Below are 18,733 nucleotides of genomic sequence, written 5' to 3' on the forward strand. Positions count from 1 at the left end.
AAAAAAAAAGAAATATATTCAGTTACTCTCATGGCTCACAACACTTTTTTGTTGCTTTTGAAAGGAGTTCTGGGAACAAAAAACACTGGCAAATGCTGATCTAAACTAGAGTACTTGTCCATTTTTTTCCTGAGGCCCCGAAGTAAGGCTTTCGTGAACCCGGGAGTGTACTAACAAAGAGCCTCGCTCCCCTTCATTGGAGGCGGGTGTCCAGTGCCTGACTACAGATCAGTGACTGTCCTGGCAGCAATACGTGCCTCTACTTCCTCCCCTCCCCCCCTGTACCCATCACACTGATGCCAGCATAATCTTTAGGCAGACTATCGTGTCCCTCCCTTCTCGCAGCCTCTCTCTGACTATACCTTCCTTTTCTAGACTTAGACTACTGTCATCCCCATAATCCAGGCTCCAGTTGAAGTGGAGCGCTGAAGCCTGCAGGGCCTTCTCTTTCCTCGTCTGCTGAGTTGGAATCTCCAAATGTCCTCTAAGTCCCATCTTGGCCGCCATGTTTCTGCAGGAAGCCTTCTCTGGGGCTCCTTGCCGTCCCCCTTACCGTCAGTAAATGCCTGTTGTCCGGCAGGAGCCCTTCATTTCCCAGCTCTTAGGGCCTGGCTGGCTTGGTGGTTCGTGTCCTACTAGCCTGTGGGCCCTTTTAGGCCGAGGATGACAGGCTGTCTAAACTTGGAGTCTCTCCCAATACTTAGCCACAGGGCTTGGCAGGGTGGGTGTCTAATACTGGTGCGCAGTCCCTTCTGGCCCACTTTGTGCGGGCTCCTATTTTTTTGAGGGGGAGGCAGAATTGGAGGAAGAAAAGGGTCTTGACTTGGGGAAATCTTGACTAGTAATGAGATCATTGGGTTGAAGGGTAGGAATAATTTAGTGACTTTTCTTCCATAGCTTCAAATTGTTTCATAGAATGGTTGGCTATTTTACAGCTTTGCCTATGAGCATTAATGTACCAATCTTCCCACAAATCCTTTGACAGAATCTATTTTTTATCACCTTTAACAAACAACTTGATGTATATGAGCATATACTGAGGGTAAATTTGAATAGTACAAACCTTACAGAAATACAATGGTAAATACTTCACTATATTAATACATAAAAGTATAGAAACCTTTCATTATTATTAATCCTGTAGAGAGGCCAGAAAATGTACCATATTATACACACACACAGTTGCCTTAAGTTCAAAAGCCAATATAGCCAAAAAAGATTTTTAAAAATTATGCCACAATGAAGCTCATGAAAAGCCTTTCCTAATTTAACTAAGTTGGTTAGCAGGCACGAGTCAGAGGCACTGCCTCAATGGGCCCATCCCTGCAGTCTTACAAACTTGATCAATCCTGTCAGAACTTGTTCTATGCTGGAAGAATCTTCAAGAGTTCAGGCAAGGTCAGCTCTCTCTCAGAACTTCAAAAACATTTGAATTTATAGCTCTCACCTAGTTTACTCATTAAAAAGATTATGCAATACAAGAAAGGATGCAATATAAGAAATTATTTCTAAGAATTAGTTTCCTCATTCTGATGGATCAGGGATGTAGCTGATACACATTTGACTACTCAGATTGTGCAATAATAATTTTTTTAAAAAGCACATACAGGTGACCCTGGGCAAGTCACTTGACCCCCGTTGCCTACCCTTACCACTCTTCTGCCTCTATTGACTCCAAGATGGAAGATAAGGATTTAAAAAAAAATTAAAAAAAAAAAGCACATACAGATATAAATACATTTCAAAGTTGTCCCTTATGAGTCAAATTCTGTGATATATAAATCAAGGCCTGAACTGTCAAGTAGAGTCTGATATCTGAAACTGGGCAAAAAAGAAAAATTTCAGTGATATGAAAGCAAAACAAAAAAGGCAACAAAACTCAGGTGATATAAAATGGGCAGCTTTAGAACCAAAATGTCAAGTCAAAACATTTTTATTAATCTATGACAAATGTGAAATGTAAGGGAAAATAACTTTCTGGCAGTTTTGTTTTTGAAAATTACTTTGTGGAAAGTCTGGATATTTTTGAGTCTGTTGTATCAATTCAAAATGTACTAATAAAAACAATTTAATATTTTAGAATTCTTTGTTTTTGTAAACCAGTTATTCCTATAGTTTTTAACTGTTCTCTGAAAGATTTTACAAATAAGTTTTCATTTCTCACAGATACTATTCCTACAACTCTATCTCCAAAAATCTTTATATACAGGTTGTCATATTTTCTAATGACATTAATTGGTTGCTTGTAAGAATAAGATCTTGGGCTCTTTGGATCTTTATATTAGGGAATTTTCCTTAGGAAATGGTGGCAATTTTAAGCATCCTTTTATATTTCACATTATTTGATATCAATATCTTGTTTAAATACATCAGGTAGTTGAAGTTGCTTTAATTGCATGCTCTATCTTCTTATTTGGTATTGATTTTAATTATTGCTTTAAACAATTGATAATCTAATGGTACAGTTGATTTAGAAATAGCTTCCACATTAGTAACCAGCCATTTCCTATTCACTAAAATATTTCATTTGTGATGTTATTGAATGCTTGCCATGTCCAGTGTCTCCACTCTTTTCCCTAAGAAAAGTCTTGATTCATAAGCATGAAGCTGCTCTTTGGTCTATGAACTTTTGGCCTTTTTTGTTGTTTAATCCCGATTCATGTTTTCCAAACATTTTTTGCCATCCTCTTTGCATTGAAGATACTAATCACTAAAGTATATGTTGATTTAATGTGGAGGATCTTTGAATAATTTCTGAACCACTTCATCTTTGCAATCAGTGTTGATGTATACAATGCAGTTATTTTCATGACAATCTTTTTCCACAAAATTTTCATTGTAAGTACAACAGAAGATGAACAAATGTCCCACAGAAAAGTTTCTTACTGCCTTTAGAACCCACCAATTCCTTTATTGGTTTTTCCGAGAACCTGTGAGATTGAGTCATCCTTCAATTTAGGTACAAGTTCTATTTACCTCCAAATTTGGAATTTTAAGAATGGATTTGAAATCATTTTTTTCAGCAATATGTACTCTGATTGGTTGCTGAAAAAATCTATCACATTTATATCAAACAAAAGAGTTAATGTTTATAAACAATCTGAAAAACTGTGATTCTTTGTATTCTCTGATATCATTATTGCAGAAATACAGAAAGGGCCGTACTAGTTTGTAATTATTCTTCTTTAATAGGTAGGCCACAGTTAAAGAATTCATTACCAAAAGTCCATTACAAGTCAGTTTCTCCGTATTTACCTAGATTGGTCCTTGAAAGACAGAACAGTCCACTGCTGGCTGAAACACTTGAAATCTCTCTAGAATGGCAGGACTTGTCAGAGTGTGGGCTTTGCTGGAAGAGACTTAGAGAACCCAAGGTCACTTCCATACCAGGACGAGGGATCAGAGTAGGACTTTGTGGACACATCTTAAAATTTCATATTAGTTGATGGAGCTCACCATTCTAGCCTGTCAGAAGCTTTCTGGGTCCCGATTCGATAACGTAACTTGCTAGCTATCCCTGCCAGGATAGAGTTGTCTGAAAATTTGATAAGGATGCCATCAATATGTTCAACCAAATTTCCAGTGAGAAAAATATATCCCCTCAGGGGAAACCCAGGATTAGGAAAATGTTCTGTCAGAGTCAGAAGCCACTGAGAAAAGAATTCTACCCTGGAGCATGGAGGAAAAGGTATGGATCCGCAATGAACCAGTTTCTAACAATACCCCTGTCCTACCCAGGTAGAAGTTATTAAAAAAAAAAAGCACAATGACAGACATGCCACTTTGGTTTTCATGGTTAGCAAGAATAAACTGAGTCTAAGCATTAAAAATAGTTTATTTAATGTTTTGCTAATAAATATAAAACATGTTCTTAATGTGGTTAATTTGCAAATTAAAAATTCCATATTTACTGGCATTAATTATTTTCCTCTGAAATACAGGCCATTCCTTTGAGATTGATGAAATGTACCTAAGTTTTAAAAAATGGATAAGGGGACTATTACTAAATGACAATTCTCTTATAAATTAAAGTGGAAAGGGCAGTTACTAAATAAGACCTTGTCAGGTATAGAAACTGAAGAAATTAGGTGGATAACTTTAGCAAAAGTCAGTTGGAATTTTTCCAAGTTAAGTTGGACTATGTTAATTCAAACTCAAATTAAGCTTATTTTAAAATTTTAGATTAAATTTAAGTTTGAGCCACTCAGATACTAAAATGTATTATCCTCCTTTTTCTTTCTCAGCTTATGTAAATTGGTATTAAAATTTAAGCTTCCCATTTGAAAATTTCAGAAGTTAGTATATAAAGAACTCTTCCTCACAGTGCAATTTTTCAACTCCAAACTTTGTTTCATTCTGTATTAAAAAATTAAGACATTTTTCCTTTGCACATTGTACTCGATCATGAAGAGATTTAAATCCAGAACAGCAGTAATTGGCTGCCAAAATGTGAGCGGTTGTTTATTTGTCACGTATGATGTCTCTAGCAATCAGCTCCTTCATTATTTCATTGGTACCACCATAGATTGGTTGGACTCGGGCATCCACATATGATCTGGGTAAACAAGAAGGTGAGGGAAGGTAGAAAAAGAATGAATAATAGAGGTCTTAGAAATAATAAATTGTGTACTATCAAATAATAGTAATTATTTTAAAGTGCATACTAGATAGTTCCCAAGAGAAGAGAGGGAAAATACTATTTAAAAGTTTTGGTTTTTGACAGACTTGAACTCTCCCTGGATTGAAATAACTATATAAGACATATTTAGTTTTTTTAAATAATCCAATACATTATGAAAATAACAGATTGTAATCCACAAGAAAATTGCAAAAGTAATCAGGTAACATTGTTATGTATATTTGCCAATGTAATCTTCTAAAATTTACCAAGTATAACAACATAAATACAGGACTAAATGAAAGTCAAAAAAAATTTAAATAAAAGAAAAACCTTAATTCCCTTTGGGTGTTTCTAGGCATAATTGGAATCCAAGAGTTATTGGAAAAGAAAAAAGAAAAGCTGTACATTTTCCCCAATAAGCTTCCCATAGTCATAGCTATAAATTCAGTGTTTCAGAAAGGAACGATCCACTCCCTACAGAAATAACAGAAGTTTTCTGAATTCACAAAAGGTGAATTTTATACAGAGAGACTGAGTCCTCCACACAAAGCTCTAAGTGTGACTTTACCTGTGGTAAAAGTAATTATACTCGGGGTATCTGGGTGGCTCAGTGAGTTGAGAGCCAGGCCTAGAGATGGGAGGTCCTAGCTTCAGATCTGGCCTCAGACACTTCCCAGCTGTGTGACCCTGGGCAAGTCACTTAACTCCCACGCCTAGTCCTTATTCACTCGTCTGCCTTGGATCCAATACACAGTATTTATTCTAAAGCAGAAGGAAAGGGTTTAAAAAAATTATACTAATTATCATCTTGGCATTTTTCCAGTTCCATTCTCTTCTATTTCATCTCATTTTACCCTTATAGTTCTGTGAGTCACTTTATACATAAGGTCATCAAATCCCAGTGAAATGCAGTAACTTTGGCTCTGCTAATTAATGGCAATTATTTAGTGGTAACACTGCTAATTCATGGAAGTGCTGAGAGTTAGAACCCGTTTCCACACTCTTAATCCAGTCCTCTTTTCACTAGTTTATACTACTTTTATTAGTCAAGATACCAGTTAATGTTAGCTTAGTTCTCTTTGAGAGGAGAAATGTTCCAAGACTTTTTCTAAAATCTTTCAGGAGTGGAGAATGGGCTATACAAGACAGACAAATACAACATGTCACTTCCATGGAAAATGTGGCCTAAAAATTCTGTGATCTAACTCTATTCTTTACATATACCTTCTATTCATGGATAGCCCCTCACAGCTTTTAACATGGTAGGTGCAAAAATAGTAGACACTTAATGAATATTTGATTTTAAGCATTACCTAGGCTATTTTTAAGTCTGAGTGCACACCAGGCTATTGAGACTTAGATCTAGGGACAATGTTGTTTCTAAGAACTTTTTATTCTCTCTTTCTTGCTCTGTTTGTCTCTGTTTCTCTGTATCTCTCTCTTTCCTCTTCCACCCTCCAGTTCCTTTACTTTTCCTCTCTAATATCCTTCCTCTAATCATTCCTTCCCCTTCTCCTTTTTCTCTTTTCTGCTCCCTTTCAGCTTACCAAACCTAGTGCTCAAAATGTTCACATTCTATTTTGCCAACCCCAAAGAAATTAAATAGTCATTTTCTTTGTTTTTAGGACTGGCTTGGTCATTTCCCCACAAACTACAGACCTTTCAAAGTGGCTTACACTGATTTCATAGGACCAAAATTTTAGAGTTGAAAGGAACCACTAAAGCCAATTAATACAATTTCCTTGTTTTACTGATGACAAAATAGACCTATGGAAACCTAAGGTCCTAAGGTCCAACAGGTAGCGAGTATCAGAATCAGGATTTGAACCCAGGGCCTGACTTCAGAGACGGTGTTCTTTTACTGAACCATACTGTGGCTCTAAATCAGTCAGTCAATCCTTTATAAGTTACTGGTTAAATCCTTTCATAAACACATTAACAGAAAAAGAAACAGAAGGAATGTTAAGCATAGCCAGCTACAAAGTCCCAAAGCTCATATTGCTTCTCTGATACTGTGAGAGGTCTTGAAATGATAAATCTAAGACAATTTCATGGAACTGTGAGAATGAAATAAACTAATTTTCTTTCACTAGAATGGGGTGGTATGGAGAAATCCCAGGCCACCCTGACTGGATTTGGAGACTGAAGATGTGAGATTGAATACTAATATTTCCCTTATTCTACTTGTGACCCTGTACAAGTTAACCATCTGTTTTCTCAATAATAACACAAATATTTCCATGATCTCTTAAAACTACAAAACCCTATTCTAGTATTTTAAGGTTACTTTCCATATAAAATGAAGACTTATCAACATGTAGCTTAATGTAACACTGTAGGTCATCTCCTATCCTATGACAAATAACACCAAAGACTTTTTCACTGAATGAGAATTATGGCAGAGTTGGATACGTATTGGCTGTGTGACCATGGGCAAATCACTTGAACTCTCAGTTCCCCCAGCAATTTTCCATAACTCTAAATGGGAAATGATTTGCATTGGTACGAGTATCCTCTTGCCCTATTCTAGATAAATCATACGTCAAGTCTGAGGAATCTAAGATTAGTATGTTAATACATTGTGATGTTAAGTGCTATATAGCTATAACCTTCTTAATCCTTCCTTCTATGCTTAGGAGAAAAAAAACAACCAACTCATTTGAATGTTCGCATAATCCTGGACTGCCTTGAAAGTTAATTATACTTTGGCAGAAACATGAATTTCTCAGATTCAAATAACAATGTCCAACACACCACCAGGCAGTGACTTTTACTTTTAACTGACCTAAAAGGAATGACCTCTGAAAACAATAAGACCAACAATTCTGGCATGCTCAAAGCACCTAGATTTTTGACTCCTATCCATATTTTTTCTGTGCCTTCCTCAAAAAGCCAAATTAATATTTAACTACTTCATATCAGTGACTAGAAATAGTGGCAAAACTTAACTAAGTGAATGAGAAGCACATAATCTTCCTTCATTTTACTCTGTTTCCATTACAACAGCTGGTACAATAACATGTTGTCTGAATTTTCTATCCTCCATAAAAGGATCCACTCAAGGACAAATCAACAATTTTATTATACATTCCATAACAGTGTTCTACATGGAGAATAAAATTTGTGTAAACTGATTTGGAAATTGTTTTGGAATAGGGAACACAAAAACAAAATGTTACAGAGGAATGACAAAAAAAAACCTCAACCATTTTGTCATTTTGAATCAGTCATTAAATATTTATTGTCTACTATGTGCCAGGCAGTGTGCTAAGCTCTGAGGATACAAAAGGGCAAAGGGTAGTGCCTGTCTTGAAGAGGATCACAGCCTAATGAGGGAAAGGATATTTAAGCAAATTAATATAAATAAGCTGTATCAGGAGATAGATGGAGAAAATCAAAAGAGTGAAAAAACTAGAACTCATGGGGATCACATAAGAGTTCTTGTGGAAGGTAGAATTTTAGCTGGCACTTGAAGAAAGCCAGGGAATCTAGGAGTCAAAGATGAGGAAAGAAGAGCATTCCAGGGATGGGGGACAATCATGAAAATGTCTAGTTAGGAGATAAAGTCTCTGGTAACAAGGCACAGAAAGGAGCCCACAATCGCTGGACCAGAGCATATGGAAGGTGTAATGAATAAGAAGACTAGAAAGGTAGGAAGACATCAGGTTATAAAAGGCCTTGAACCTCAAAAGGAAGATTTTACGTTTGGCCCTAGAGGTGACAGGGAGCCCCTGGGGTTTACTGGGTAGAAGAGGGAAGGGTGAAGTAACGTGGTTGGATTCATGCTTTAGAGAGATCAGTTGGAAGAGCCTAGTGGCAGGCCAACCAAGCAGCCATAAGAGCCAGGCCTGCACCAGGGCAGTGCCAGTGCCACAGCAGAGAGGAGGCTGGGGGCATGGGAGAGACGCTACTAACATAAAGTCAGCAGAACTTGGTGACAAATTAGATAGAGGAGGTGACAGAAAGTGAGGGGTTGAGGATGGCATACAATTTATTTCCAATTTCCCTGAGATACAGGGATGAAAACACCTTCTTTTAATTAAGACCTTTTGGAGACAGCTTCCAGATAGCAAAAGATGGCCTGGTATAAATGTGCCTATTTTATTTTATTTTATTTTATATTTTATTTTATTTTAAGAATGAAATAAACAGGCCATGATTAGTCCGCATCCCTCAGTGTTTACCAAAAATGAGAAAATAACAGGTTCTGTGCATGCTATTTCCATTTGGAACTAGTTGATGAGGATGTTTTGTTTTGTATTGCTTTGATATAATTGACGGCTGCTATTCTCATTAAGGACTAGAAGCACATCAAAATGGTTATAACTAAGCCAAGCAACACGAAACGTGAAAGCCCAGAACTGTACAACTTTGAAGCCAATTTTAGGAAAAAGAAGTGGGTTTTTTCCCTCCCTTCAGGTTATCTAATAGTATAAGCAAAATTAGGAGTTTTTATAAATCCCACAGCTTTCTCCCTATTGGATTAGAAAGAAAGCAAACTTTTATATGTTTAGCCTGAATTTCTTTTTGTGGAGACAGTGTGTAAACTGTTAATCTGGGTGAGTCAGAGAAAAAACACATTCCCTAGCTCAGTGAGGAGAGAATGCTATGGGAAGACCAATGTGGCAAACACAACAGTGAAGGGAGAGAGTTAGTTATGAGGAGGGAGAAACCTCTGGAATGTGTTTGTCGGTCTATTTACAAATTGGCACGTTTCCATAGACAAGTTATAAACATATAACTTAGTCACAGGATAGGTAACTTTAAACAGTCTTATTTTAGGTCTTCTACTAAAAGGAATTACATTATAGTAATTTTCCTGAAAAACTAACTTCAAGAGTTAAGATATTAGGCATTCCTTTTGTAGCTAATTTTTTTAAGGATTCAAAAAACATAATGGCTATTTGTCTTATTTATTTTAAGCTGAAAAGATGAAGTGAATGAAACAAGTCTCCATAATGATATTCCTGTCTCCTTATTTTCCTGCATCTTATTTATTTACTCATTTATTTATTTATTTGTTTGTTTGTTTGTTTTTAAAAGCCCTTACCTTCTGCCTTAGAATCAACACTAAGTATTAGTCCAAGGCAGAAGAGTGGTAAGGGCTAAGCAATGGGGATTAAGTGACTTGCCCAGGTTCACACAGTTAGGAAGTATCTGAAGCTGGATTTGAACCCAGGACCTCCCTGGCTCTCAATCCACTGAGCTACCCAGTTGCCCTCACTTTCTTGCATTTTAAACCTGATTTTTAAAAACTTTGTCTGAAGGCCCGCAAAGCAGTGTTGCTACAATATGCTTTGTCGCACATGATGGTCATTCTTAGCAATCTGGCTAATGGATAATTTTCTCTGCACTTTATTTAGTGTCTGGAATTCATGATCCTTATTTTCTTATCTTCAAAAAAAGTATAATAAAACTTTTTCTTCCTAAGAAATACTCACTTTGCAATAGGGTACTCCCACATGTATCCCCATCCTCCATGGAGCTGCACACAATCATAAGCCACATTGTTTTGTAGTTCAGATGCCCTAAAAAAATACAGGAAGAAAAAGGAGCTTAGAAACTAGATTCCTGTGGAATGGTCCCAAATCTGGGAATAGAATATTTATGTCTGTGTAAATAAATTTTTTGAGCCATTAAACTCTAAGACATAGATCTATCATGTAGGCTGCCAATCAAAAATGGTTAATTTTATTTTGTAAATTTAATTGAATTTTTTAATGAACAAAAATCTGCTTTCCCTCCCTCTCCCCTTCCTCTATTCCACACTCCCCAAAGACAGCAGATTTGAAAAGATTAAGTTCTTAATAGATGGAATTACGGCGTATAATTAGCAAATGTTTTCTATACAACATAGCTGCCCATCCAAAAGGCACATATTAAAATAAAATTTTTAAACTCATGCTTTTATAAAACCTTCTTGGTTAATTATTGCATTTGCCAGGTTTTAATTAAAGCTGTGTCCCTGTAGATGAAATAAGCATAAGGTTTATCCTATTACATATTGAAATAATTCAGGCCAAAAAAAATGCTACCATGTTCAGGATGACTTAAATTATTCAGATTCTGCTTTACTCAGCATTCTTTGATTTCTTACTACCAAATTCATTGGCAGTTATAAGTGTAATTTTTGTCAGTCATAAAAAGACTGACCATTTTTAGGTAATAGTGAAACTCTAAGGAAGAAATGCCAATTAAAATCACATGCCTTTAATATAGCAAAAATGTATTCATATACAAAAAGAACCATGTATATATAGTCTTGTTTTTTAAGTACAATCTGAAGAACTTAAAAAATGAAGTGTTGGATTTCTGCCCCTTCGCCCCAGTCTCATTGACCTTATGCTAAAACTCCATGAGAAGACAATGGGATAGAAATGTTATCTATCCTACAAAAAAAATGCAGTATAGCATTCAAATTTCTCCCCTTTCCTTCAAGTATGAAAAAAAAGTTCAAAAACTCAAGGTAAACATGTAATATTGAGCACAGAAATAATTTCCTATCTCAAAAATTTTTTAGTTCAAGAGGTTAGGTCTGCCTTATAGAAAAAGTTCAATAATTCAACTGTTTAAGGACAGGGTTGATAGGAACTCTGGGTACAATGATGCTTAGAATTTTGAAAATATCTTTATTTGCTAAGAATTATAAAGTATTTTCTATATTCCAACTAATTATTTCCTTGCTTCATCTCTTAATATGAATTGTACTAGATCAGGTCTTTCCAAAGAATGTTGAGGAAAATGGACAGCAAAGCATTTTGAAATCTATCATTTGCTTTGTTATATATGAAATTAAAAGAGGAAGCATTCAAATTTAAAATATCTACCCCAAAGGCACCTTTTCCAAATTTTTACAGACTATTTTTCAACCTGCAATTAAATTATTTGTCTAAAAACATAAGCACTATCTTGCTTATTTCTGCTTGCTTTCCTTTTGGCCTGACTGAATTTAAGTTAATGAATAATGACAAGATTTTTTTCCCCATCTTGATTTCAGGGTAATTAGAGTGTTTATTTTTTTAAAAAGAGAAAGTAATCTGCTATCTCTGACTTTGTTCCCATGTCCTTGGATCTTAAAAATCAATATGAAGTTTGAGTGAACTTTTTCTTTTGTTCATAGTAAGACAGCCAAGATTACAACCCTTCTCTTAACTTAATCAAACTGGGCATTTCTCTCCTATCTTAAAATGACATATTTTAAAATTATTTATTAAAGTATTTTTCCATGGTTATATGATTCATGTTCTTTCCCTCCCATTTTTACCTCCCTCCTTCCAGAGCTGACAAGCAATTCCACAGGGTTATACATGTATTATCATTCAATATCTATTTCCATATTATTCATTTTTGTAATAATCTTTTACAACCAAAACCCCAAATCCTTTGCCCATATAAACAAGTGATAAATCATATATTTTTCAAAATGATATTTAAAATGTGTGATTGGACATTAATTCCTTCTCCTTTAAGCAAATGCCTCAAGTAACTTTGAAAATGGAAAATTTTTTGATGGGAACTAATCAATGATCCTTGCTCATTTTTCTAATAATCTAATTGAGAAGACTAGTCAAAGTACATTATCAATCTTCCTGACAGATGAATTCTCAGCCTGCCTTAAATTGCCTCAAAGTGACCTTTCAAAAAATGGTTGGACTACTATTACTTTTTTGCACTGATAGAGAGCCTCCTCTCTCTGAGAGGCTCAGAGTTAGGAGTGAAAATGGCCCACTTCCACAGCGGTCTGCAGAGACACCACCCTTCAATTACTGGAACATACATACCAATATTTTGCCATGGAAGCAGTGGCGGAGTCCAGACGTTTTGCCTCATGCAGCTGGAGACAGCTGTCCACAAAAGCTCTGGTCACACAGATGTGTGTTTTCAATTCAGCTAGTTTGTGTTGCACCGTCTTGTGTCCAAAGGAGGAAGAGGAAATTAAAAAAAAAAAAAAAAAAAGGAACATGTGAGACCTTTTAAATGCATGGTTTCTCAAGAATCATAAATAATGTGGGGGCCTTCCTGCCTCCAAATGGTTATGTTATATTTTGTTCAAAAGTTAAACTCCTAATTGGGACATTCAAAATTTCAGTGCTTGGGAAAATTGCAAAGATAGGGAGAAAATGATGGAAGAATTCAGTCTCTTTGGATTTTAGAACATGAGGTCATACTTCCTAAGTAACAGTTATTTCTTTCAAGTTGGAGCACCATCTTGTGGCGCAATAATACTTGACACACAGCTATTAAAAAAGATCTGTGAGTTAGCCACCATTCTGTACCTTCTTTGGAAAATGAGATTGTTTCTTTCTTCTGCATCGGTCTCAAGCAATGAGATTCACAGCTTCCCTTTCTGTTTCATGGCTGAATTTAGTAGTTTGCAAGCAAAGGTGCTTTTCCCCTGATGAAAATGGAAATAGGAAGGCCTATACTCTTTTAAGCCCCAGATCATTAATGCACTGAGCAATTTCATCCCATTTCTTAGCATTTTCTTTTTTTTTTTTCTTTTTTTTTTTTTAAACCCTTGTACTTCGGTGTATTGTCTCATAGGTGGAAGATTGGTAAGGGTGGGCAATGGGGGTCAAGTGACTTGCCCAGGGTCACACAGCTGGGAAGCGGCTGAGGCCGGGTTTGAACCTAGGACCTCCTGTCTCTAGGCCTGACTCTCACTCCACTGAGCTACCCAGCTGCCCTACTGAGCTACCCAGCTGCCCGCATTTTCTTTTATTAAAAAGGTTTTTTTAAATTAGATACTTAATGAACAAACCCACAAAAACAATCAAAGAAGCCTACAAAGTTGGCAAGAATAGTATCACACCCAGTCTACAATAAGGCAGAACTAGCATTAACAAATAGCCTAAGAAAATACTCCTAGTTCAGTCTTCTGAGAGGACACAGCTCAAAGTTCTGACTGCTTTGACTAGGGCTTTCCTTCCATCCTTCCTTCTTTAAAAAAAAAAGGTGGAGAGATATAATTGTAGTCCTAGTTTGAAGTCTAGCCTCTTGACATATACTGATTGTATGAACCCAAGACCCAAGCAAGTCACTCTCTTGGTGCTCTAGGCAACTTTCTCAGAAGGTACAACCTGCATGGGAAGAGAGAATTTCCTTATCTAGAGAGTTCCATGTATTAATAAATTCACAAATGCGGTACCAGTTCCCATCTCTATAGTTGTAGGTACTGTCTATAAAGTTAACTACCTTCTTCCACTTTCCCAGCAGCACTGTCTTGGAAACAACGCATACATATGCCAAGGCAAGTCCTTGGTGGCAGTCACAAAGGAGGATGTCATACATAGTGCTCCCTTGACCCCTTAGACTGTGAGCTCACCCTAGTGCCTGGCACATATTAGGTCCTTAATAAATGTTCACTAAAGACTGACATACCACAACAAAATTCCACCTTTCACCCCAGTGAGTTTTTTTTTTTTTAAATCAGCTGGGGCACCTGTGGACACTGCCTAAACAAACACTATTCTGTTCTCCAGGAATTTACCCACGATCCACTATTCCCACATAATTTAATTACCATTGATAATTAGCAATAGCACCATGGTATTTAATTTATTGTCTAGCTTTCTATTATTGAATTCTAAGCTCCTCATGGTATTAAACATGAATTCATACTAAATATATATATATATAAAACATTCAAACAATACATTGAAAACATTTTGTTCTTTATGATAAATTTTTTAGAATTGGAGTTGGGAGAGACCTTAAAGGCTTAGCCCAACTGAATTTTTTAATTATAAACCTAGTTAATGAAGAAATAGCTAAGCTAGTTTCTTACATATCAAGATTATAATGTTTGACTACATCCACTGTTTTCATAGTGAGAAATTGGGAATGAATCATGTTCTCGGTATGTTCTCTCTCCCAACCACAATTTCTTCCCTTTTTATGTGAGAATCTCCTGAATCCAGAAGAGTAAAAGATGTGGCTCCTTCACCACTTTGGAATGGACTCATGAGATTAGAAAATTGGAATTCAATTCCAACTACATACAAATGGTTAGTAAGAAAAAAATCAGTGAGGGGAATTGTCAGTGCAACTACGCATTTCTCTTTCTGTGTTTCTCTCAGTTGTATTTTTCTGTCCAGTAGAAAAGTGGCAATCTTGTTGCTTTAAATTTTAATTGCACATAAAGTCTGGATTAGTAGGCCTACAAATCCTGTAATGAAAGCATTAGTTAAGAATTTCAGGCCTCTGTTCAACAATAAGGTTCATGGCACATTTCCAAAGACTACATGGCCACAAAGTATCTAAAGGCTGTTTAAAAAGTATAAAATTGTTGTATAACTTGATTAAATTGAGTAACTGGGAAAATCCTTTCTTATCAAGTCTCTTATTTCAAAATGATTGTAACTTATATTGCTCTTGAAATTGGAGGCTAAGAAGACTCATTTCTCAAAGCACTTTAAAATTAGCTACTTAAGCTGGGTAGCTGTGGAGAAATGGCTGAGAGTGCTGGAGTCAGGACAACTTGGATTCAAATTTGGCTTCAGACCTTTACTGGCTGTATGACCTAGGATGAGTCACTTAACTCATCTATAAAATGAAAATAACAGGATCTACCTCCCAGGTGTTTCCAGGATCCAGTGAGATTTTTACATATCATACAGTGCTTTGTGAATCTTCAAGTGGTATATACATGCTGGCTATTATTATAGGAATAAAAATTAGATAATGTGAAATATCTTAGAAATCTTCCTAACCCAGCCCCTTGCTACCTTTCCAGGCTTCTTAGACTTTACTCATCCCTGTGTGCTCAGCCATCCAGTGGCACAAGCTTCCTGGTTCTCCTTGTAAGGTTTTGCCTTTGGACTTCAACCTTTTCACAGATGGCTTCCTAGGCCTGGAGCGTTCTCCTTCCTGATCTTGCCCTACTAGCTAAGGCCTTGTGTTCTTTTTTCCCCCTTTTAACAGGCTTATTATCCTTAACTCTTGGGGTAAATGGGTTTTGCTGTCCCTGCGAAGAACATCATTCCCAATTGTGCCGATTCATGGTTTGGGGCTTGAGTGTGAGTAGAGGAGATGGTGCTGAGCAGGGAGCGAGCCCCAGGCTTTAGGGGAAACCTTCCCCTGCGCCTTCCTCTAGAGATAATCTCCAAGTTGTCTCACTGGATATGGCTTTTACTAGCTGTCTGCATGTCATCTCCCTCACTAGACTAAACTCCTCAAGAGCAAGGACTGTTTTGTCCCTTTCTTTGTATCCCCAGCAGTTAGTTGGGTGGATCAGTTCCCAAGTAGCAGAGTGGTAAGGGCTGGGAAACTGGGGTAAAATGACTTGCCCAGGGTCATATAGCTGGGAGGTATTTGAGGCTACATTTGAACCCAGGACCTCCCCCTCTCTAGGCCTGGCTCCGCTTCCACTGCACTTCCTGACTGCCCTGAGGGCACAGTTTTAAGTTCAATCTGGACCATTTTTCTCCACCACTTCCTTAATTCTAGCCAATCCACAAAACAATAAATCAAGCCCTAACACTGCATAGTGATAAGGTGAAGTGAAAGTGTTTATATTGAACATTTCACTCTTTACTCTGGGAACTCCTTCCAGCTGGCTCTAGCATGCTCCTGGCTGAGGCCACAGGCCAGGCTTCTGTCCACCTTCCATGCTTATACACACACGCACAGCTGGGAAGCAGAGGCCAGAGACATGCACCCATCACCCTGTTCTGGGGGGCAGCAGCCTGGCCTTGGCCTCAGAGTGATGACTGCTCTCCTGTGAATAGGAGGAAGAGAAGGAGGAGAAGAAAAAGGAGAAGGAAGAGGAGAATGAAGAGGAGGAGGAAAAGAAGGAGGAGGAAAGAGGAGGAAAAAGGAGAGGAGGAGAAGGAAAGGGGAGGAGGAAAAAGAGAAGGAAGAGGAGGAGGAAAATGAGGCGCAGCAGCAGCAGCTCAGGCACAGATAGGAGATGAAGGAGGTGAAGGGGGGGCTCCAGGGAAGAGTGGCCCTTCGGTGCTGGGAGTTCACTATAGGTACTTCATAGGTTCAAACATCCAGAGTGGAAATAACCTTCAAAGATTAGCGGTCCCAACTGCCCCCTTTAGGGATGAAGAAAAGGAGGCCCTGGGAGATGACTGGTCCAAGCTCACACGGGGAGTAAACAGAAAATAGAGGATTTGGACCCAGGGCCTCTGATTCTGTACCTCGTTATTATCTCCTGCCTTGACAGGCAGGAAGTTGCCCATTCCTAGAAGCCTTCAAACAGAAGACACATGATCATTTGCTGGCAACTATTATTTAGATAAAGGTTGGAATACAGGTTGAATCCCAGTAAACTCCACTCTAATTCTAGGAAAGCACCATTCAACTAAAACCATAGACTGTCTGGTCAGCAAAGACTTCACAGTTACTAACAGAATGGTTTTCTTTACTCCATCCTCATTCTTCTTAACTATTCTGTTACATTTGACTAATTTCTTTTTTTAGGCAAACAGGATTAAATGACTTGCCCAGGGTCACAGCTAGTAAGCATCTGAACCAGACTTTAACTCAGGTCCACTTGACTCCAGGGCTATTGCTCCCTCTACTGGGCCACTTAGCTGCCCTACATTTGACTATTGTTATTCATTCCCTTTCCTCCACAAGCATTTTTTTTCTGTCATTTCTGTGACATGTTCTTTCTGATTTCCATTACTTTTTTTTTTTTTTTAATTTTAAACCCTTAACTTCTGTGTATTGACTTATAGGTGGAAGATTGGTAAGGGTAGGCAATGGGGGTCAAGTGACTTGCCCAGGGTCACACAGCTGGGAGGTGTCTGAGGCCGGATTTGAACCTAGGACCTCCTGTCTTTAGGCCTGGCTCTCAATCCACTGAGCTACCCAGCTGCCCCTTTCCATTACTTTTTCAGTTTTCATGACTGGCTTCTCCTTCTGAGTTGCTGTTACTGTTTTCTCATCTCACTTCCAGAGACCCTGACTTTGACAATGTCAGTTTGTTCTTATCTATTCTCATGACTTTAATGATCACCTCTACATAGAAGACTCCCAAATATGGAGCCACAGCCTTTCCCATGAATTCCAGCACTGAATTTCCATGTTTCAATCGGCCATGTCTACCTAGTTGTATATTTCAAAGCTAATTTATCTTCTTTCCTTCCCTCAAATTTGTACCTCTTCCTAACTTGCTTGTTTCTGAATAGAGAATCACCATTTAATCCTGAGGTTAAAAATCTCCCAAATTGGGAGTTCCGGGTTAAGATGGCGGCAGAGGAAGAAGCAGCTCTTAACCTCTCCTGACCGAAACATACAAAACTCCTCAAGGGGACATAAAAACAAGTCCAGACGAACGGAGGAACCCCACAACAGGGCACAGCGTGGAAGGTACGTGGAATCTAGACATTTCCAAGCTAAAAAGGGCTCTCACTCACTCAATCGCGAGCTGAGCAACCGCCCCACCCCCACCCCCTCCACACTCACCTATAGCTCCGAACCCAGCTAAAAAGAAATAGAGCAAGTTTGGGGCACCCATCGAGTCATCAGCAGCTCCGGGACCTGTTCCTGACAGCAGCAAGACTTAGGACCCCATTAAGTCAAAAAAAGCACGCGAAATCTGAGCGCGCGCGCCGGAGCAGGACGCTGGGCGCGCAGAGTGCCGGCTGAGTAGAGGCGTGGGTGGAGGCAGAACTAAGCCTAAGTGGGGAACCAGTGCAGACGGGTATACGACTGTGGAAGCAGCGCCCTGAGACTTGTAAAGAAACCTCCAGCAGAGGATCAAACAAGAGGGCCCACCAGGGGGCTTGACCTTGGAAAAAACCAGATTTCAGACCTCAGGAGCCAATAGATTGGGAACAGACACTGAGCCCGAGGATAAAGCTGAGAAGCTGCTGGGCTAATGATGGCTACTCAGCATCAGCATCAGGAGGTTCAGAAGAGAAAGAATAATAACAAAAAGAAGAAGTCTTTAACACTCGACAGCTTTTACACAGAGAAAATCCAGACAACCGAGCAAACAGAGGAGGAGAACAAACAAGCATCCGGACCCTCCTCAAATAAGGAAAACTCCTCACAAGCTATGGAAGAGTTCAAAACTGAGATTTTGAGGAAAATGGAAGAGATCTGGCAAGAAAATAACAGCTTAAAAGGTAGAATCTTGCAACTGGAAAGTGAGGC

The 18,733-nt window shown here is 38.1% G+C and overlaps 1 protein-coding gene across 1 annotated transcript in view; it reads right to left on the reverse strand.

The window, feature by feature from the left end:
• Window positions 1-3,837: 3,837 nt before the first annotated feature.
• The window catches only part of ACADL (acyl-CoA dehydrogenase long chain), a 54,626-nt gene continuing 39,730 nt past the window's right edge, over window positions 3,838-18,733 (reverse strand). The window contains exons 9-11 of the mRNA XM_044670728.1: window positions 12,403-12,530; window positions 10,063-10,149; window positions 3,838-4,555 (exon numbers count right to left, since the gene is read on the reverse strand). Of these exons, the coding sequence (XP_044526663.1) occupies window positions 4,462-4,555; window positions 10,063-10,149; window positions 12,403-12,530 (309 nt within the window). The 3' untranslated portion in view covers window positions 3,838-4,461. The remainder of the gene's footprint in view (window positions 4,556-10,062; window positions 10,150-12,402; window positions 12,531-18,733) is intronic.

This window comes from Gracilinanus agilis, chromosome 3 (assembly GCF_016433145.1).
Source record: "Gracilinanus agilis isolate LMUSP501 chromosome 3, AgileGrace, whole genome shotgun sequence".
Taxonomy (NCBI): Eukaryota; Metazoa; Chordata; class Mammalia; order Didelphimorphia; family Didelphidae; genus Gracilinanus; species Gracilinanus agilis.